The sequence below is a fragment of the Aedes albopictus genome, chromosome 2 (assembly GCF_035046485.1).
Source record: "Aedes albopictus strain Foshan chromosome 2, AalbF5, whole genome shotgun sequence".
NCBI lineage: Eukaryota > Metazoa > Arthropoda > Insecta > Diptera > Culicidae > Aedes > Aedes albopictus.
The window spans coordinates 32,749,210-32,768,092 of record NC_085137.1 but is presented as its reverse complement, the minus strand read 5'-3'; the positions used below and the strand labels follow the sequence as shown (position 1 = coordinate 32,768,092).

General features: G+C 37.8%; 1 protein-coding gene across 5 annotated transcripts in view; it reads left to right on the top strand.

Annotated features, from left to right (window-relative positions):
* Positions 1 to 18,883, top strand: part of LOC109621731 (ras-interacting protein RIP3) — a 1,021,901-nt gene that overhangs the window by 1,000,320 nt on the left and 2,698 nt on the right. For all 5 annotated transcript variants that reach the window (XM_062849449.1, XM_062849448.1, XM_062849447.1 and 2 more), the window contains 5 exons: positions 2,786 to 3,406; positions 14,903 to 15,416; positions 15,479 to 15,603; positions 17,945 to 18,602; positions 18,669 to 18,814. In XM_062849449.1, the coding sequence (XP_062705433.1) occupies positions 2,786 to 3,406; positions 14,903 to 15,416; positions 15,479 to 15,603; positions 17,945 to 18,602; positions 18,669 to 18,814 (2,064 nt within the window). The remainder of the gene's footprint in view (positions 1 to 2,785; positions 3,407 to 14,902; positions 15,417 to 15,478; positions 15,604 to 17,944; positions 18,603 to 18,668; positions 18,815 to 18,883) is intronic.

Sequence of the window (18,883 nt, the reverse complement as noted above, 5' to 3'; positions counted from 1 at the left end):
TTTTGTTCGATCAGGTAGGCTATGGTAGGCTGGGCGTCGTCGTCATGCAGCAGCATAGGCAAGAGCGAAAGCAGTTCTAGTTACAGCCTCTACACCTGATCTGCCGTCCGAATCAGAATCTAAATCATCCTGATTCGGACTCGAGCTGCTCAGTGAATATAGAAGCAGCAGCTGCATCAACGGAAGTGGTGGTAGTTGGGAAAAAGTGTGCGCTGGCAAAAGTGCCGAAAAGTATTACTTTTCTGCACTCTTAAGAGTGCCGAAAAGTAGTACTTTTCGGCACTTTTGTTTTAGTGAAGAAAAGTAGGCCGTTATATTGCCCTTGCCGCGAGTGAAAAGTAGGGGAATATGCAACGCAATTACAAAAAATTCTTTAATGAACTTATCTGGGAAACGGCTGGAAAGTTGTCTTTGAGAAGGAAAACTGCAGATATGTGCCGTTGGAATTCCTGGATGCATTCAATATAGAATGGCTGGTATTCCTAAAGGATTCATAGTAGATTCATAGTAAGGTAACCCACCTTACGCCAGGCAAAGTTAATCGGATGTGTTACACTATTCTTGAACTCAACTACTGGCCTAACGAGTTTCACGTCATAACTTTCTTTCCTTTCCTCAATTAACCTGCATTCGGACGCGGTCGGCACTGATATTCCTTATTAGGAAGTATTGAGACGCCACACAGACTCGCACACTGAGGATGAGGCTAATCCCAAGCATCATCTGTTGGTTCTCTATGTAAATGCAGCTGCCCTTGTAATAACAGAGCAACTGATTGACAACTAAAACAATGCGGTAGACGTTTATGGCATAGTATTACATGAAAATTACGGACTGATTTTCTGATTGAAATTTTGGACAAATCTTGACACTTTGTAGATTTGTAGCTAAGCTATATATTGCTTAGAAAAATGTCATCAAAGTAAGTAAATTTGACATACAATTAAACAGCGATAAAACTAGTGCTGTTAAAAAAACTAAATAAACTCATCTCACTTAGCCACATAGTGAAAAACATCACCAAGTATTGTTTCTGTAAATCTAAATCCATAAACCAAACCATGAGACAGAATATCATCGAAATAATCCTATGTTATAAAGACAGAAAACCCCATTAACATTCCCTTCTAACCCAGTTTACATCTGCTTCCATCCGGGAAAGCAGGAACCACACAGCAGAACGTTCCTCCAATCCAATCGATCCCGTCCAATGTTCAATCTGTTCCGGTTCGGAATCATCCACACAAGCAAAGCTAAAGCAGAATAGTGTTGTCGAAAACCGACAGCAGAACAGGATGTCTCTTTTTTTTCATTCTGGGTTGGTATGCAGATTAACTCGAGCTCGGGCTGGGAAACGTCGTAGGCTTCGAAATAGTGATACGACAACGGCGATGAACCAACAACGGGGGGAAGGTGAGGTATTGAATTATCCGCCTCAACGATTACCGATTATGTACCGACTTCCCTCCGTTCCCCGTCGAGACAGAGCCGATTTTTCGACAGCTTTTTTGTCAGCTTCTCTGTTCCAGAGTTCGCACCCAGCCTCATACATACCGGGAGGCACATTGTGTGTGGAGCTGCGCGTGTGGGTGAGCTGGTTAAAAGACGAATGGCACTCGATTATTTCATTGCTCTTGTCTTTTCTGCCTCATCCTTTTTTCCGTTCTATACTGCGACGACGACGACGACCAGACGAGCATCGTCCGTCCGTCCATAATGATGATGATGATGATTGTGAGATGGTTGAATGGATTTAGGAGTGTGTTATGGAGAGCAATTCAGAATCTGATTTCGGAGGTCTTCTCCTTCTTGGCGTGGCTCTTTCTGTTCTGACGGATACCAAAACTGAATGTTTATTTCATTTCCTCGCTGCTCCGGTTCGGGTTTTGCTTCGATTGGATGAGGAATCGTTGTGCTCCGTGAGGCCCATCCATCCATCCAACGATCCATCTATCCACTCGTCGATCTGTTCGTTTGTCAAGTTGGGACTCGACTAGGAAGATATAACAAAACTGTTACTTATTACGGATGTAATAGCATGGAACGAGCTCACCAATTTACCAGTTTTGTTTGCATGGGCGGTGCGCATACAGAACAAATCGAATTGTGTATCCATCAATCTATCCATCAATAAATTTCAACTACCAGAGTTTATGATATAACGAAGTAAATACTTTTGGTGGCCAAGTGTGCACTGCACACTGTGCAGCTTGCAGCGCCTGAGATCCCGATTGAATACACGTATTTGAAGCAGGCTGAGTTTTTTTTTTTTTTTTTTGTTAATACGTCCATGCGGTCGGTAACAAGACCTAGTTTGTGGCAACCAATGGCTTGTATGCTGTTACCACGAACCATGCAGGTTATTACATAACAGAGCAACAAAATTAATAAATTTGTGTAACTATCTTGATACATCTTCCTGATCAGGACACCACCAATGGGAAAAGTTGAATGATAAAAACCATTTCTGGAAACGGAGATAAAAAAGAACCCCATACGAATGAATTTTTGACGAGATTGATGAAAGGAGACGTCGTATTTCTAAACTCAATGATACGGATAAGTCGGACCGTCCGTCCGTTTGCTCGGAAAGGAAATTAGCTTAGTCATTAGGTATAATGTGGAGAGGATATAACTCGATTGAAGAATTATCATCCCCTCTCTCTGGTGTGAACTTTACAAACTTGTTCTTTCTCAGCTTTTTACGAAACATCTTGCAGCTATCAACAAACCGAAATCTAATTTGGAAACTTCTTTCTTTCTCCTTTTCTTTTCCCACCCGCAGGAAATCCTCTCGCAGTCGTCCGAGAAGCTGGAACACCTGATCGCCTCCTCACCTGCCTCGTTAGCTGCGAAAGCGTCAGCCGAACAGGATGCGATAGCCGCCCTCCAAGCGTTACGCAACAACAACAATCATACAGCAAAGTCAGTTACCTCAGTACTTAGTAAAACGCATCTACAAAACCTGGAAGCGAATTCCGTATCTGTGATCCCGATTGAGAGTATGAAAATCACTTCGTCCTCCAATCAGCAACAGCAGCAGCAGCATCCGTCGATAATTCATCAAACGATACACCTGCACCATCCCCAGCAGCAGGTGCCTCAACAGCAACAAATTCAGCAACTACCAAAACAGCAACAGCAGCTACACCACCACCACCAGCAGCAGCAGCTGATACAGGTCAAGAATCTGACCCAGCTGCAGCAGGAACATCTCGAAACCGCAGCGGTATTAATGGACATTAGTAAAAAAGTGATAATCTCGCCACCCAGTTCGAACCCACAGTCACCCAGTTTGATTGCCGAACAGCAGCAGAAACAACAGCAATCGCAACAGTATCAGCAAACTATCAATAACAACAACAATCAACCGCAACTACAAAGTATTAAGTCTTCTGTGATAAAGGTGAGTAATAGAAGAATAATTCTACTTTTTTGATTCATGCTAGAACCGCAAAAAGCTACAAAACAAAAGAGAACTGAATCTATGATATTAAATATTTTGTATTTCTTTCAAACTTTATATAAATTATCCAAAAATGAAAAATTGTTTTCGTATGCAACTGTCATTACTAAAGCTCTTATATTTTTTTTAAATTAGGACAAAGCACGAGGAGGAAATTTTCTCATTGTTTTTCGGAATAATCGCCTTATGACTATTTTTTTTTTAATTTTATTCAAAGATATCGTGTATTAGAGGGACATTAAAAAATTAGTTTTTTTATAAGAGCACATTAGAACATTTTAGCTCAAAAAATGTACTTTAGAAACTGTGATATTTACAGACTATTCTAATGGTAGAAGATTTTGTGTGTTCAAGATGAATTTTTAAGATAACAGCAGCTGGTTCAAATTTCGCAGATCGGACTAACACAGATCACAAAAGATGTTTACCAAGAGGTCTCCCCAGAAATTGTAAATTTACAAGAAATCCTTTCAGGAATTCATCCAAGGAAGTTTTTCAAGTATTACACTAGTTTACAGCATTTTTTAACTCGGTAAGCTAATGATCATTTTTAGTGTAGAATCAAACCCAAAAGTTGAAAACGTGAAAGAAAAAAATACAGTAGATCGTAATATTTTTCGACTTCCTATGCAAAGCTTTTGGTTTGAAATCGATTGCTGTTCTATTTTTAACAAAGTTTATTTCTTCATATATGGAGATAACACGGCTCATATTAAGTTGACACAAAAACTGTTCAGTAAATAAAAAGGTATTATATTCATATTTAAGTCCATGCTAGAAGAATAAAAATTGGTACAGCGCAAGCAATTTAATTTTTATAAAATTTCGGAAGAACTTTCCATATTGAAGAGTATTTTAAAAAAATATTCTGTTTACTATAGTTTTGAAATTATCGGTTGCTAGGATGCAAGGTGGCGTTTTCAAAAAAAAAAACATAAATTTGGTTTTCGAATGAGTGTAATCAGTTTCGTACCTTTTAATTCCGCCCTATGTAAGGGACGAAACTGATTACACTCATTCGAAGAGGGTATTCTGCTTAGAGGGTTCGAAAAGTCGGTACAAGATAAATTTGGTCATAAAACATAAAAATTCGAATAAAACCCCTACTTACGATGTAAATAAAGAAAGGAATTTATTCCGAAAAATTACGTTGGGTAACCTGCAGTAGTTTATTTCCAATAATATTTGTTGAAATTATTAAGCAAATCCTTTGCTGGGTTTTGACAAAATTGACCGATCTGGAAAAGATCCCTAGTTGAATTCTATAAAAAAATGTCAATTTCAGGCGGATCGACTCATTCAAGTGAAGTTGTGCAAATTTCTGTGAATAACCTTCGCCAATTCCAAAATTATACCACCACTTCCTTAAGGAATACCTCCACAATTCGTTGAGGATTTTCCAGAGCTCCCTAGAGAAAATGAGAATTTTAGAATTCAACAAAAGATAAAACTTTCCATGATTTATTTGTGAATTTGGCAAGAAACTTCTTTGAAGATTCCTCTTCAAATGAAAAAAAAAACTACTAGGGTTTTTTGTTTCTCGCACTCTTATATTTATATCTACAAGAATATCTATGTTTTTTTTTGCTTTTTATTCAAACATACATACAAATACTCGTTAAGATTTTTCCATGGGTTCAAGCAATTTTGGCTAGCTTCTAAAACTTCTAAAATAAAAGGAAAACCAAGTATAGTTACATCAAGTATGTAGTTTAAGAATCGCTTCGGGATTTTTTTAGAAAAGCTCTTAGCGACATGAAACCATGTTTTCTACATAAAGATGGCCTTCGTGATTAAACACAATTACATTATTTTACAGTAATGCTGAACTCGGCATGCTGGTGATTATTTTTAGTGTAGAATCATGCTCTGAATTCCAAAACGCGAAAAAAATAAATTACGATAGAGAAGAATTTTTTTCTCCTTTCTATACAAAGCCGACGGTTTAAAAACTATTTTCATAAATATCGTTTTCTGTAACGAATGCTCCAATTGGGCTAATTTTTTTACTATGTTTCTAATGTTCACTGAGAAATAGTTTTTATATTTTTTACTGAAAAAAATACACATCTATTTTTTTTATTTTGCTAAGTTTTAGGAAATTGTACCAGTTTTCTATTTATGGAAAAAGATAGAAAATTGTTTAACTGCAATGCAAGATCTTTATTTTTTTGTAAATTCCAAGACTTGTAAAAGATTGTTTCTAATACAAGTTTATCTAAAATTTTCGGAGATAATGTCAAAAAAACAAAATAAGATTTAGAATAAATTTAAAAAACACTCAGGACTTACAGTGCGTGAATTAATTGATCTAAGAAATCATCCCTATCTAGAAATTACTGAAAGAATAAAAGAGTTCTGAATAGTACCCTTGCTTTCATTTTCAACGAAATCTATACAATACTAGCTGTCCCAGCAAACGTCGTTCTGCCTGCCTTCTGTGTGTTTTGGCATGCAGCTCTGTAGAAAAATGTCCCGAAAAATGGAATTTAAAACTTTCTCGTTCCCGGTCGATTTTCCCAATTATTTTTTCGTACGAACACGTCGGAGCCCTGCACGAATGAAACACTGAAGGAATGGTGTAGATCCGTTGGCCCGTTCCCGAGCCTATTCGTGACATATGAACACCATTCCATTTTTTATTTATATAGACTCTGTCCCGGCAAACGTCGTACTGCCTGCCTACTGTATTTTTGGACATAGAGCTCTATAGCGAAGTCCCCCGCAAAGTCATCTGTAAGGGAGCCCCCCGTTATAGAGACCGGAGAGGTCTCACACCAAGCTAAGAACCTTCCCCGCCCCCAAAAATACCCACACACAAAATTTCAACAGCCTTCTCTATAAAATGCAGCGTTCTTAACCCTTTATAAGGCAGTGGCAACTATATTGCCACCTTATACACATATTTTTTTCTGTTCGTTTAGAAAATTTTTACAACTTCTGTTTTAACTGATGGACACATTAGGCCTTTGTGAGCACTCATGATTTTTTTTTTAGCCATAACAAATATGAATGGGCTTTTTTAGAACAAAATGTCTCTCCAAAAACCGTTATTTTTGAGTGCATAAAGGTTTATAAGCTCGAACTTCTGTTGTGGTGAGCGAAATGAAAATCGAATGATGGGGAATGAAAGGCCTATGTTCCTTTTACTTGTGGACAAAATTTCAACTTGATTGCTTCATTACTTTTAGAAACTCGGCCTTTTGAAAAAATGTACTTTAATAAATGGGCATGTACTAAAATTGCCATATCGTCCAAAATAATTGACCAATCGAGTTCAAATCCACACAAGTAACTCATGAATATTAGGGCAATAACCTGTCAAAAAATCAGCATGACCCGAGCAGAGGAGAATATCAATTTCATAACAACAGAATCACAAAGCCTGTTTTTATATCATGATTTGTTATTAATAATTTATCAAATTATTACTTTTTTATAACATATTTTGATGGAAAATCTTATTTTGTTATGTTCATGTTATTGAGATTCATCCACTAAATAACATTTCAATAATATACTTTGTTGTAGACCAAGTTTTGTGATTATTCTATTTATTGAAAATGTACAAATATGTGATGAACTATAACAAAACAATAACAAGTATTCAAATTCACTGCATAATTCATTGTTATTAGGTTGTCATTGAATCTAACAAAACATGTTATCAAATTGGTCTTGCAGGAACATTTTTCTGTTATGATTTTTGTTATTTTGCCGCTTATGACAGACAAGTTAATAACATAATAAGATATGTTAATAACATAAAAATTACTGATTCCATTATGCAGTTATTATGCCAAAATAACATATTATAATATGCTGTTGATATTCTCTTCTGCTCGGGGATTGATAAACGCATCACAAAATAACAACATTTTAAACTTTGTTGACAAAAAGTTGAAATTTAGACCAATTTTTTCATACAAAATCGATGATCGATTTTTTTGTAAATAAAAACGTTTTTGTTCATTACACCACATATACTTTATATTCCAATGTAGAACGAGTGGATTCCGTGCCTGATTCTCTCGGCCTTATAAAGGGTTAAACTATGGGTCTCTATAAAATGTGTGGAACAGTATTTTATTAATTTTTTTAATTAATAAAACTAATTCTAATAAGACGAAACTCGAAGAAGAGTTTTTAATCGTGAGTTTAACAGGTGCGAAAATGTAAATAAAAGTGCGCGATTGCATCAAACCTAGTTGATGTCTACGGTGCACCATTTCTTCGATCTTATACTGAATAAGTACTCTTAAGGACAAGATATTTGGAGTACATAGCTCAAAATTTATAGAGCACCGTTTTTTAGAACCGTTGAACGGATTTGGATGAAAATGCATCACGCTAATTGTTCAGTGGTTGTCAACAGCGTGATGCATTTTAATCCAAATTCGTTCAATGGTTCTAAAAAACGGTGCTCTGAAAATTTTGAGCAATGTACTCCAAATACCTTGTCCTTAAGACACTGAGTTGATTTGATGCAATCGCGAACTTTAATTTACGTTTTTGCATTCGTGAAAACTTGTGTGACAGCACACTGGTGAACAAAACGCGCTATATGTTTGGTAAGCTTCGGAACCTGACTCCGGATAATGGAGTCCGTAATTCTAAAATAAAACGAAATTTTTGCAAATATTTTAGAACTTTGTCGACTGTAGGTCATGCAATGTGCTTCGAAATTATCGGGTGTAAGATGGAAAGTGACAACTCCATAGACGGATTTCGCGCCAACTCGAACAAATGTTGGCAGCACCCTCTCAGATTACAACGAAACTTTCTTGGTGTGTAGACCTTGCCCAGATAAGCCACTTTGCATACTCATTTTTCTAATTTTTTTTCTCGACTGACTTTTGCAAAAGTGAAGTATTAGTGAAGTATTTTTAAATTAAACTAGAGTCTGAAGTAACAAGTTCTACTAAAAGCTCTAAAGTAATAGTAAAGTGAAGATGGCAACCAAGCCAAAGTCAGAGCCGAATAAGTTCATCGAGTTGAAGAAGATCATCGCAGGATTACACAAGGATATCGCGTTTCTCAAGAAGTGTATAAAGTACAGGCTTACTCCCGTAAGTCACAAGGTAAAAGTCAAAACAGCCACAAACCCCAACATAGTAAAGACACTTGAACAAACACTCATCAAAGAAAGCATCAAAAAACTACACAGCAAGATCAACATGAAAACTTTGGAATGTTATTCTCTCCATTTAAAGTTAGCGAAAGATTATCCTGAATCTTTCCCTAATTTTCTAACAAAAGTAAAAGTTGCAGAATTTTGTGAATCAGAAAGAAAAAGGAAATTACTAGATAAAAAACTTAAAGCATTAAAGATACAAAATCCGAAGTTTACATGTTCTTCTACACAACCACAAAACACAACACAAGAACTAACTGGGTTAGTGGTCAATCGCTCTTCCGAACAGTTTACGGAAGAACAGTTGACCCTTCTCAACAAAGGTCTTAACTACGCAGTACACTCTAAACCAGATTCAACACAAACCATAATCGACATTGAAACAGCTATCAACACGAACCATTTACAGACACCACAGATTCAAGAAATCAGAACACAAACAGCTAACACTATTCAAAACACACAACAAAACAAATTGAACAAAGAACACCTGAAAGAACAACGAATAATCAAAGAACTTAACCAGAAACCAGTTTTCTATCTGAAAGCTGACAAAGGAAACAAAACAGTAATCATGAACAAAGAGGACTATGATGAAATAATGAATAACAAGATTCAAAATGGACCTTACCGAAAACAACGTACTGATCCTCTTCCAGGATTAGTAAGACGTGTTGACAAAACTCTCAAAGAGTCTACACCAGTTTTAGGAAGCGTCATTAAAAGCCTGAAAGAATCTAACCCTTCATTGCCAAGAATAAAAGGACTTCCCAAAGTTCATAAACCTGGAAATGAAATGCGTGAGATTGTTTCAGCCATTGGTTCACCTACACACAAAATTGCCAAATATTTAGTACAAGAATTCCAAAACATGCCTAAAAAATTTCACAGTAGATCTGTCAAGAATTCCGAACAATTCACAGAACTAGTACAGAATTTATCCGTTAACGACGATGAAATTTTAGTTTCATTCGACGTTAAATCACTATTTCCAAGCATTCCAGTTAAAGAGGCCATTAACCTACTAGAAGATTGGCTTCTGAACGAATATGAAGATTCAGATTCAGATTGGATTAAGAAAGTTCGTACATACATCAAATTAACCAAACTTTGTATGGAAGAAAATTATTTTTCGTTCAGAAATGAAACCTACAAACAACTTAATGGTGCCCCCATGGGCAATCCACTTTCTCCATTTTTAAGTGAAATTTTTATGGCAAATTTGGAAAAACGCTTAGAAAACAACAAACAGCTTCCTGAAGTCTGGTGGAGATACGTTGACGACGTGTTTAGCATTGTTAAGAAACATCTTTTACCTGAAATCTTGAACAATATCAATAATGCACACAAAAACATCGAATTCACTTGTGAAATTGAACAGAACAACCAACTACCATTTTTGGACATACTCATCGTAAAACAAGAATCAACACTTTCCTTCGAAATTTACAGAAAACCGACACACACTCAACGCACTATTCCAAATTCATCAAATCACTCACATCAACACAAAATTGCATCCTTCAATCACATGATACACCGAATGCAGACACTTCCACTTAGTGAAACAGGAAAAACGAAAGAACTTAATTACATTTTCGAAACAGCACAGTTGAACGGTTACACAAAACAAACAATACAATAGATCATCAACAAAAAGACACAACAACAATACAGACGTTCTTTGACTACACTTAAACGGATAACTGTGAACTACAACAATGACACCAAAAAACTCCGACCAATTCTCAGAAAGTTTGGTTTTGAATTAGTTTTCACAAGCAAAGCTAACCAACTTCAAACTCTCTTAGGATCTACGAAAGACCCGTTGGACAACTTAACAAAATCTGGTGTTTACAAAGTAACATGTAATCACTGTGACAAAATATACATAGGACAAACAAAACGCACACTCAACACACGATTCAAAGAACACATAAAGGAAATATCAAAAGCACACAAAGACACAGACAAGGGACTCATTCATCATTTTAAATCTAAAGTTGCTGAACATATTTTCAATGAAGGACATTTTTTGAATACTTCTAATTGTATATTGTTTCGTACTTCTAGAGTGCTGCTGCGTGAATATGGGTGCATTGCATTGTCGCATATGACACAATAAGTTTCATTGCATTTTGAGATTACTAGATAACCTTCACTGGTTTAGTTTGTTTTTAAAAAAAGACACTGAAAAAATAATAATTTGGACATGAAAAAGTTTTTGTTAGAAAAACTTTTTTCCTTAAAAGTGCCCATCTTGTGATGTATGGACGGTTGGTAGGGAACATAATTACCTGTCTTGAGACAAAATTTCATCAAAATCAAAAATGGTGTTTTTTTTAAATCAACTTTGAATTTTTAGAAATGATTTTTTTCAGTGTAGGGCTCATTTTGGATTTTTTTCAGTATTTTTTTCTTAAAATTTGACTTATTTTGTGATAATCACCCATACAACACTTTTTTGTAGGAGTAGTCATTTTTTGATTAAAAACATTTTTAAAAAATCCATAAAAAAAGTTTAGCCCTTTTCAAAAGTCAGTCCAGATAAATTTTGAAGAAACTAAGTATGCAAAGTGGCTTATCTAGTCTTGGTGTTTCATTGTAATCTGAGAGGGTGCTGCCAACTCCGAATACGATTTGGGGCGAAATTCGTCCATAGCGAAAGTTTTTTTAGCATTTATGCAGTACTACAGTAATGTTCCAATTTTATCACGCCCTCCGCGCGTCAGACCTTTATTTTTCATTAATTTGCTGTTACATTTGAGAGAAAGTGCTTCCCCTCTTCTTCAAGATGAAAGTTGAAGGAACGTTTTGTAACGTTGAAAATATTGAAAATGCGTATAGATTTTGTAGAATATTTAAAAGAATTTTTGAAAAGGGGCGTGATAAATGGGAAGAATACTGTAATATAATATTAGATACTTGCAACTGATTGAGTTTTCCAAATTTAATCACACGAAACCTACTGCAAGCCTATCCATATAGGGAGAACAAAAGATGTTTACAAAGTTCCTACAAATTCTTAACACGGAGAATTTGAACACAAATGACTACCACACAGCACACAGGCATTTTAATTGGTCAATGGTTCTGCGAGTCCATTGATTGATGTGATCTTTGTACTAATGGTTAATTTACAAGATTTTTAGATGAGTTCTTGAAAGTATACTATCAGGCTCAGACTTGAATCCCAAGTAACATTTTGATGGTCCATAAGTATTGTAGAGGACTCCGTTTTTTTCTTTGGTCTTAGAACCAGTAAATTTGTCTTAACAATGTTACTTGGGATGCATAAAACTTCATGAAACTTCATTCAGTTCAATTCTGATATTTTCGAAATCATTTCTGCTTAGTCTTGATTTTTTCAATTGCAAATAGAGTCCAAAGCATTTGCCGATGTTTTCTAAGTTTTCGAGGGTACTTCACCAAATCAAATAAGAGAGTATCTTTATTTTATGAAAAAAAAAACCTGCAAGTGGATCGCCATATCCTGCTACAGTTTGGCCCGATTTTAGCAAGGCTCGATTTTGTCTACCAGCGATTTTATCACGTTTTTGACCCAATTTTCTCACCCTCTGAGATTTTGTAAAGTATGGTGGAGATCAACTGTCCATATCGACAGAATTAGATTGCTGATACTTTCACTTCTTTTCCATGACATCACAACCCTAATGGGATATCCCATCTTAAGTTTTTATGGACATTTCCACAGTTACGAAAATCATGAAGAAATGTTTGATGGAATCCGTAGATAATCTCCGTAGATAATCCGAAAACATGTGTGGAGAGAACCCCAGATTCTCTAAAAAAAATCGAAAGGCATCACTGAGATACCCATGAAGGACAGCCGGGAGAGAGTCCTGAACAAATCCGACAAAAAATCATGAAGGAAGAACATCTGAAGGTATGCCTGATGGAATCACAGGGATAAGCAGCAAGAAAACTGAAAAGAGTTTCCTTAGAATAGGGTCCTAAAATGAAAAATATTTTCCTGGTTTTGTTGTATAACACGAAAAAGCATGCTATTCTGATCTAAATAGTATTTTTTTCCGAACTTATACAATAACAGAATAGTTAATAAACTCAAAAATAAAATTATGATAAACAGTTCTTGTTTGACATTCGGGGTCAACCTTGACATAACGAACGTGGAACGGCGGGTTCCGAACTTAAACAAATGTTCCTGTTTGACAAACACGGTAAACAGAGTTAACCTTAAATTGAGTGCTAAACAAGAAGTGTTGTAAAAAATATTAAAAATTAAAAAAATAATAAGGCCGGAACAAATCTCATTTTCTTCTTTTGTCACAGTGCTCGTTGACTCGTCAAGGGGGGGATGATAAATAATAAATGCTTTTGATGAAAAAATACCCAAACAATTAGGCGAAATCATTAAACTCATCGGATTTGTTAAGGAATTTTTTGAGTGACTCAAATTTTACCCTTAAATTTTTAAATTTCTTGTAAAGTTTATTTGTGTCCCCCCTCAAAATGTTGAATTCCAACCAAAATTTTCCGAGGGGGCGGTGACATAAGAGAAAATCGAAATTTGTGTCAGCCTAATGGGCTATCCCGGATGTGAATACTCAAAAAATAAGTAAATATGTCGTATTAATAAATGCTTGATCGATTTATGCAGGCCTTTAGGAGCCTATTCGGGAAATTTAGGAAATAGTTCTTGGAGTAATTCCTGAAGTAATAATATCTTAGTGATTTGAAAGAGATCTCTGGGTGAATAGCGAGAAACCCCTGGAGGAGTGAAAGGAGTGATCCTTGGAGAACCCTTGAAAACCTTTCTGGTGGATTCCCAAAAATATCGTTTAAGAAATCCTAGGGAATATCCAAGAAGAATCTTGGAGGAGTCTCGAAATTGCACTGAGAGGAAACAACATTTTCATTTCACTGTCAAGTAATCGTTCGAAAATAATTTTTCCAGTGAGCTTACATGAATTAGGGTATTTTATCCAATAGTGGACCCTTAACCTATAGTGGACCCCTAGCAATTATTCTCAAATTTCCCGCTCGAATCTGCTTCTACTGGTAAACTTCCACCGGGAGACCATGGCTCATGTTCCTAGACAGCAGTTTCATGTGATAAAACTAGGCTAGAATGCGATAATTTGATTATTTTAGCAAATTTGTAAATGTAAACAACTCGAGGGGGTCCACTATTGGTTAAATTTAAGGGGGTCCACTATTGTCACCGATTTAACATGGTAAGATAATACGATCTACCCAATAGTGGACCCCAACAATCCTATAGTGGACCCCGTGGGGTCCACTATAGGATAATTTGATCGAGATTTGAAATGATTATTTTTTGAGAAATATAAGGTGTTTTCGCTCGGTTTTTGTGTGTAATGTGTAGGAAAGATATAGAACTTGTTGTGCAACCATTGGTAAAGATAATTCAATTAGGATATCATAATGTTTTTACGATCAGAGCAAATTTCAGTTACTAAGGGGTCCACTATTGGTTAAAATACCCTAAGTGAAACCCGCTTGAAAATTTAGTGAAACTACAAAAAAAGCAATTTAAAATTTTGCACTGTAATTGTATTGTAAATTGTATATGGTTTTCAAGTGGATTTTACTGCAGTCGAATGTATGCGAAAAAGAAGCATGTAGTTGTCAACCATTACTAGCGAACCATGCATGAATGTGATGAAGGCAATATGTTCTGTAAATTCAGGTGTTTCTTCTCTTATAAGGGTACTATTTGCGGGTCTCCGATGGTGCGAAGGCGAACCAAGTTTTTGAATCCCTTTCGAGAAGAGACAAAACAGAAATAAAAATAGTAAAAACTAGTATAATCATACTGAAAAATTATTTAAATTTCATATAGTTTCGTAACGCAAATTTTCACTTAAATTTTACTGGACTTTTCCAGTACCCTTACCCCGCTTATTCGACACTTGTCGAATTAAAAAGTGTTCACATGTCAGAGCGATGTACACTGTAAATGCAAAACAATCCGATATTGCGCTTATACTCGCACCCGCAGCAGCTCCTCTTGCAGCCGCTACTTCCGGAAGTTCTGAATTGGTACGTTCCGACACCCAAACCGCCTAGAGATCAACTGTAATGGACTACGGAAAGCAACAATCGTAGTAAGAACGAGCTTTCCATTCGCGCCACCTCAATATCTGTTAAAATTGTGTTCAATAACAAACCCGAAGCGCAACAATATTTAATTTTTCCTTTACTCGGGTTGCGTATAGCTGTAATTTCATGAAATATCGATTTTTTTTTGTGAAGCTAAGTTTTCTCTCTCCAACCCTCTCCACTCTCCTTCACAGCCTCACGAGTATCTCCTGAACAGCCTCAAGCGATCACCCAGCAGCGAAGAGATGGATCTTACCATGAAACGCGTCAAGGTCGAGCCGAACATCCTTTCGCCGACCCTGCCGGCCACCACGCTGGTCAAAAAGAACGTCATCAAACGGGAACACATGGACGACATGGCCGTGGACGACGGAGCGAGTCAGCACAGCGATTCGGCCGACAGCAGCGACTCCGGCCGGCTACAGATGGACATCTCCTCGCAGGACGCCGGCTCCGAGTGTACAACGGACGAGCTCAAACGATCCAACAACAACAACAATAATAACAATCACCACCATCATCACCATCAGCAGCAGCACCAGATGGACCACCACATCGGACGGGAAACGCCGGACAGCCTGAACTCTCTGGAAGAGCAACAGCACCTGCAGCAGGCCCAGATTCATTTGAGTCAGCAGTTTGGAGCGCTTGTGGAGGGCGCCGACCCGGCTACTACCCAGCTGTGGCAGGCGCTGGCGCAGAATACGAGTAGGACTCTAGTGCGTTTCTGGTTTTCTACGGGTTACTAATTTTGCTGTTTTTGTTTTCAGATCTCATTGTTAACGGTGCCGGTAACGAAGCCACGCAGCTTCTCCGAAAGATGATCAATGCTCGAACCCTAGGCCTTCAATTTTCACCGTCCATCCAGCTTACACCTGGAGTGTCGCTCATTAAGGTAGGTTTTTAAATTATTTGAGTGCTCTCAATAAGGACACCTTCAATGTGATGATGCATTTTGAACACCTGGATTCCATATGGATCCAAAATACCTAAACTCTTCAGCATACCTGGCTACACCTTCACTTGGGATTATTCTGCGAATAGGACTACCACCTGCATAGCATAGAAAATCAGTACATTTCATGTATTTTCCCAAAAATGCGTAAAACTCATTGGATTTGTTAAACAATTTTAGCCGAAATGAGCCCAAAATCAGGACATGTCCTGCTAAATCAGGACGGATGGTAACCCTATCTGCGAATGAAGCAACGTGACACAAGTTGGAGTCGAATATTGAGGTAAGAAATCTCGGCTCGAATGAAGTGATTCGCCGTGTAAATCAAATGGGGAGTCACCTCATTCGAGTCGTGATTTCTTACCTCAATATTCGAGGCGAGCTGCATCATGTCACTCCATTCGCAGAATGAGCCCATTGTTACCATTCAACAAATCTTCGAAGTGCTCTTTCACCTGACTGCCACAATTGTCTGTTATCTTGTACTGCGTACTATTTACCAGTGATGGAAAACAGTGAGGAATGCAGCTGAGTAGACACAAACGCAAAGCTATCCTACTCGTGAACAACAGAAGCCAGAATATATTCGCACTTTCTTCACTCGCGAGCTAACGAAGCTGGTCGCACTCGTGATTGATTCGCGAAGCAGCTCTGAACATTTTTCAATTTTGTGAAAAAACGAATTTACACGGCCGACAGATTAACTTTTCAGGAACAATAAAGCACAAAACACTACTATCTGATGGATAATTACTTGTTTTGCTATTAAAATCGCACTAAAATGCAATTCCCGCATCTCCACTTGTTCTTCGCGAATAAAAATTCATGAGTGCTTTTGTTTTTGTTTTGCTTCATACTCGTGAAGCAAGCGGGTGCGAATAAACTCACACACGGCTTACTCTCGGCACCGTGAGTAAACCGTTTGTTGCTTTTACACTCGCGAGGTGATTCACGATGAGAGTTTTTCCATCTCTGCTATTTACAGTTTCAAAAAACTTTCGCATATTGTTCTGACCTATGCTTTCCTGGGCTTCAGAAATCACACTGTCTTCGTGATGTCATTTCTTTGTGCAGAAGATTCGTTTCTTATCTGCTCTTTGCCACCCTGTACCGCTCTGTTGAGTCGGGTACCGAACACTAGCATTCGCCTTCTGGTGACATTCTTCTCGTTCGTTATTGGCACTCCTTGTCGAACCAATCATTGCGTTGGTGTCGTTGAGCAGTACCTATTATCTCTACGGTTTGTTACGAAGGTGTTGACTGCACAAATATGTCCAAATAGGTTAACCCTTTCTTTCCCATGGTAGCACAGGTGATCCACTACTTTGCACTGTTCATACAAATACTAGATAAGTTAGATCATTCCCATTTTTTCGTCAGATGTTTGTATATGTTTAATGAACTATTATGCCAAGTTTGGTCAAAATTTCTCTGCTCGTTTTTGTTCTGGAGCTAAATGATTAGGCGAAAGTCGGTATTTTTTATATTTTAATTCAAACAATATTTAAATATTCAATATTCCGAAACATGAACATTATTTTCAACGGAAAAAAATACTAGCATGCCCTACAGTATGTATATTAGCACAATAAAATACCGTTTCACAAACAAGTTGACGATAAAACACTAATTTTATGAACAAACATGTGGATCATCAGTGATCCATTGGGAACATAACGATATTTTTAACCTTCTTGATCTTACCTGTTCGTTGTTAGCATGTTTGTTTACATTCAAGATATTTTCCATTATTAATAGGGTTTCATGTAAAAATGTCATTTATTTCATATAATGTAATCTATTTAGCGCCGGCAAAAAGTCGTAGATGAATCCAGGAGGGTTTATATGGTACGAGGAGAGAATCCATAGATTTGAAGCGAATCATGTCCGAATAACTACTTATGATAACTGCAAGAAGTCCGACAAGTTTCATTAAGTTTTACAGAAGGGCTAGATAAGAATCTCGAGATGAATTAAAGATGTAATAGACGATTTATAAATATATAGTTTAAAAAAAAACAATATACAAATAAAAAACAAAATTTATATATGTGAATTCAGTGCATCCATCTTCCCAATGGATCACAGGTGATCCACCCAAAAAATCAAATTTTTCATTACTAACGATATTTTGGAGTAAAACTATACATCTTTTGTTCTGGTGATTTTTTCAGAAACCATTTAATCTATTTTTAAATGTCAAAAAACCTTGTGGGAAAGAAAGGGTTAACCCTTGGGAATATCTGTAAATTGCACTAATAAATTCTATTCCATCGTCCAGCAAACCGAATCGAACCGCAACAGTGGCCAGAGTGGCCGTCGGAAGCAGTCCTGTCCCAGTCGAACGCCAGTAGAGGGCAACTCGCCCAATACCACGATGGAGGCCCTAAAACTGATCACATCGAACAAAGCCAGTGGAGGAGTAACGACGATAGTTACCAATAACAATAGAAGCAGTAGCAGCCCGGTCCACCTGGACGCCGCCAGTCAATTGAGCCGTGCCAACATCCTGTTCCGAACCAAAACGGACGGTTCGCCGCCAGGGGTCCTACTCCCGGGGGTCATCGAGCAGCAGAACAGTGGTGCCGTCAGTCCGCAGTTGCAAGCCGTGAAGAATGCCGCAGCCCAGTTGGCCGCTCAGCAGCTGGCCCAACAGTCGCAAGCCGCCCAACAGCAGCAACAAAGTCAACCTTCGCCACCGCAACAACAGCAGCAGCAAGGCCAGAACCAGCAGAACTCGTCGCAGAAGGACATGTCCTGCACTAACTGCGGCACGACGACGACCACCATCTGGCGGAGGAATATCCGCGGCGAGATGGTGTGCAACGCTTGTGGACTGTACTTCAAGCTGCACGGTGTCAACCGACCGCACACGATGCGACGGGACACGATCCACACGCGCCGGCGTCGTCCCAAGGGCGATAAGGCCACCCGAAGGAGTGAGTATTTTAGTTAAAAGGCGAGCTCAAGATTCAGTTTTCACGAGAATCATTTTTCCTTTTCAGAATCCATCAAAAACGAAGGAGCGGAAGTCATTGACAACGGAGTTGTAGAGGGAGCTGCGGATCTGCATGCCTTGCAGAACCACAATCTGTTGATTGCGTTAAGGGATGCGGCTCGCGCGACGCCGCCCAACTTCCCGATGTCACCTGTAAGTTGTCCACAGTTTTTAATCCAGAGTTTTGAGGTCTCATTTTACAAAAATCAGGAAGATCCAGAC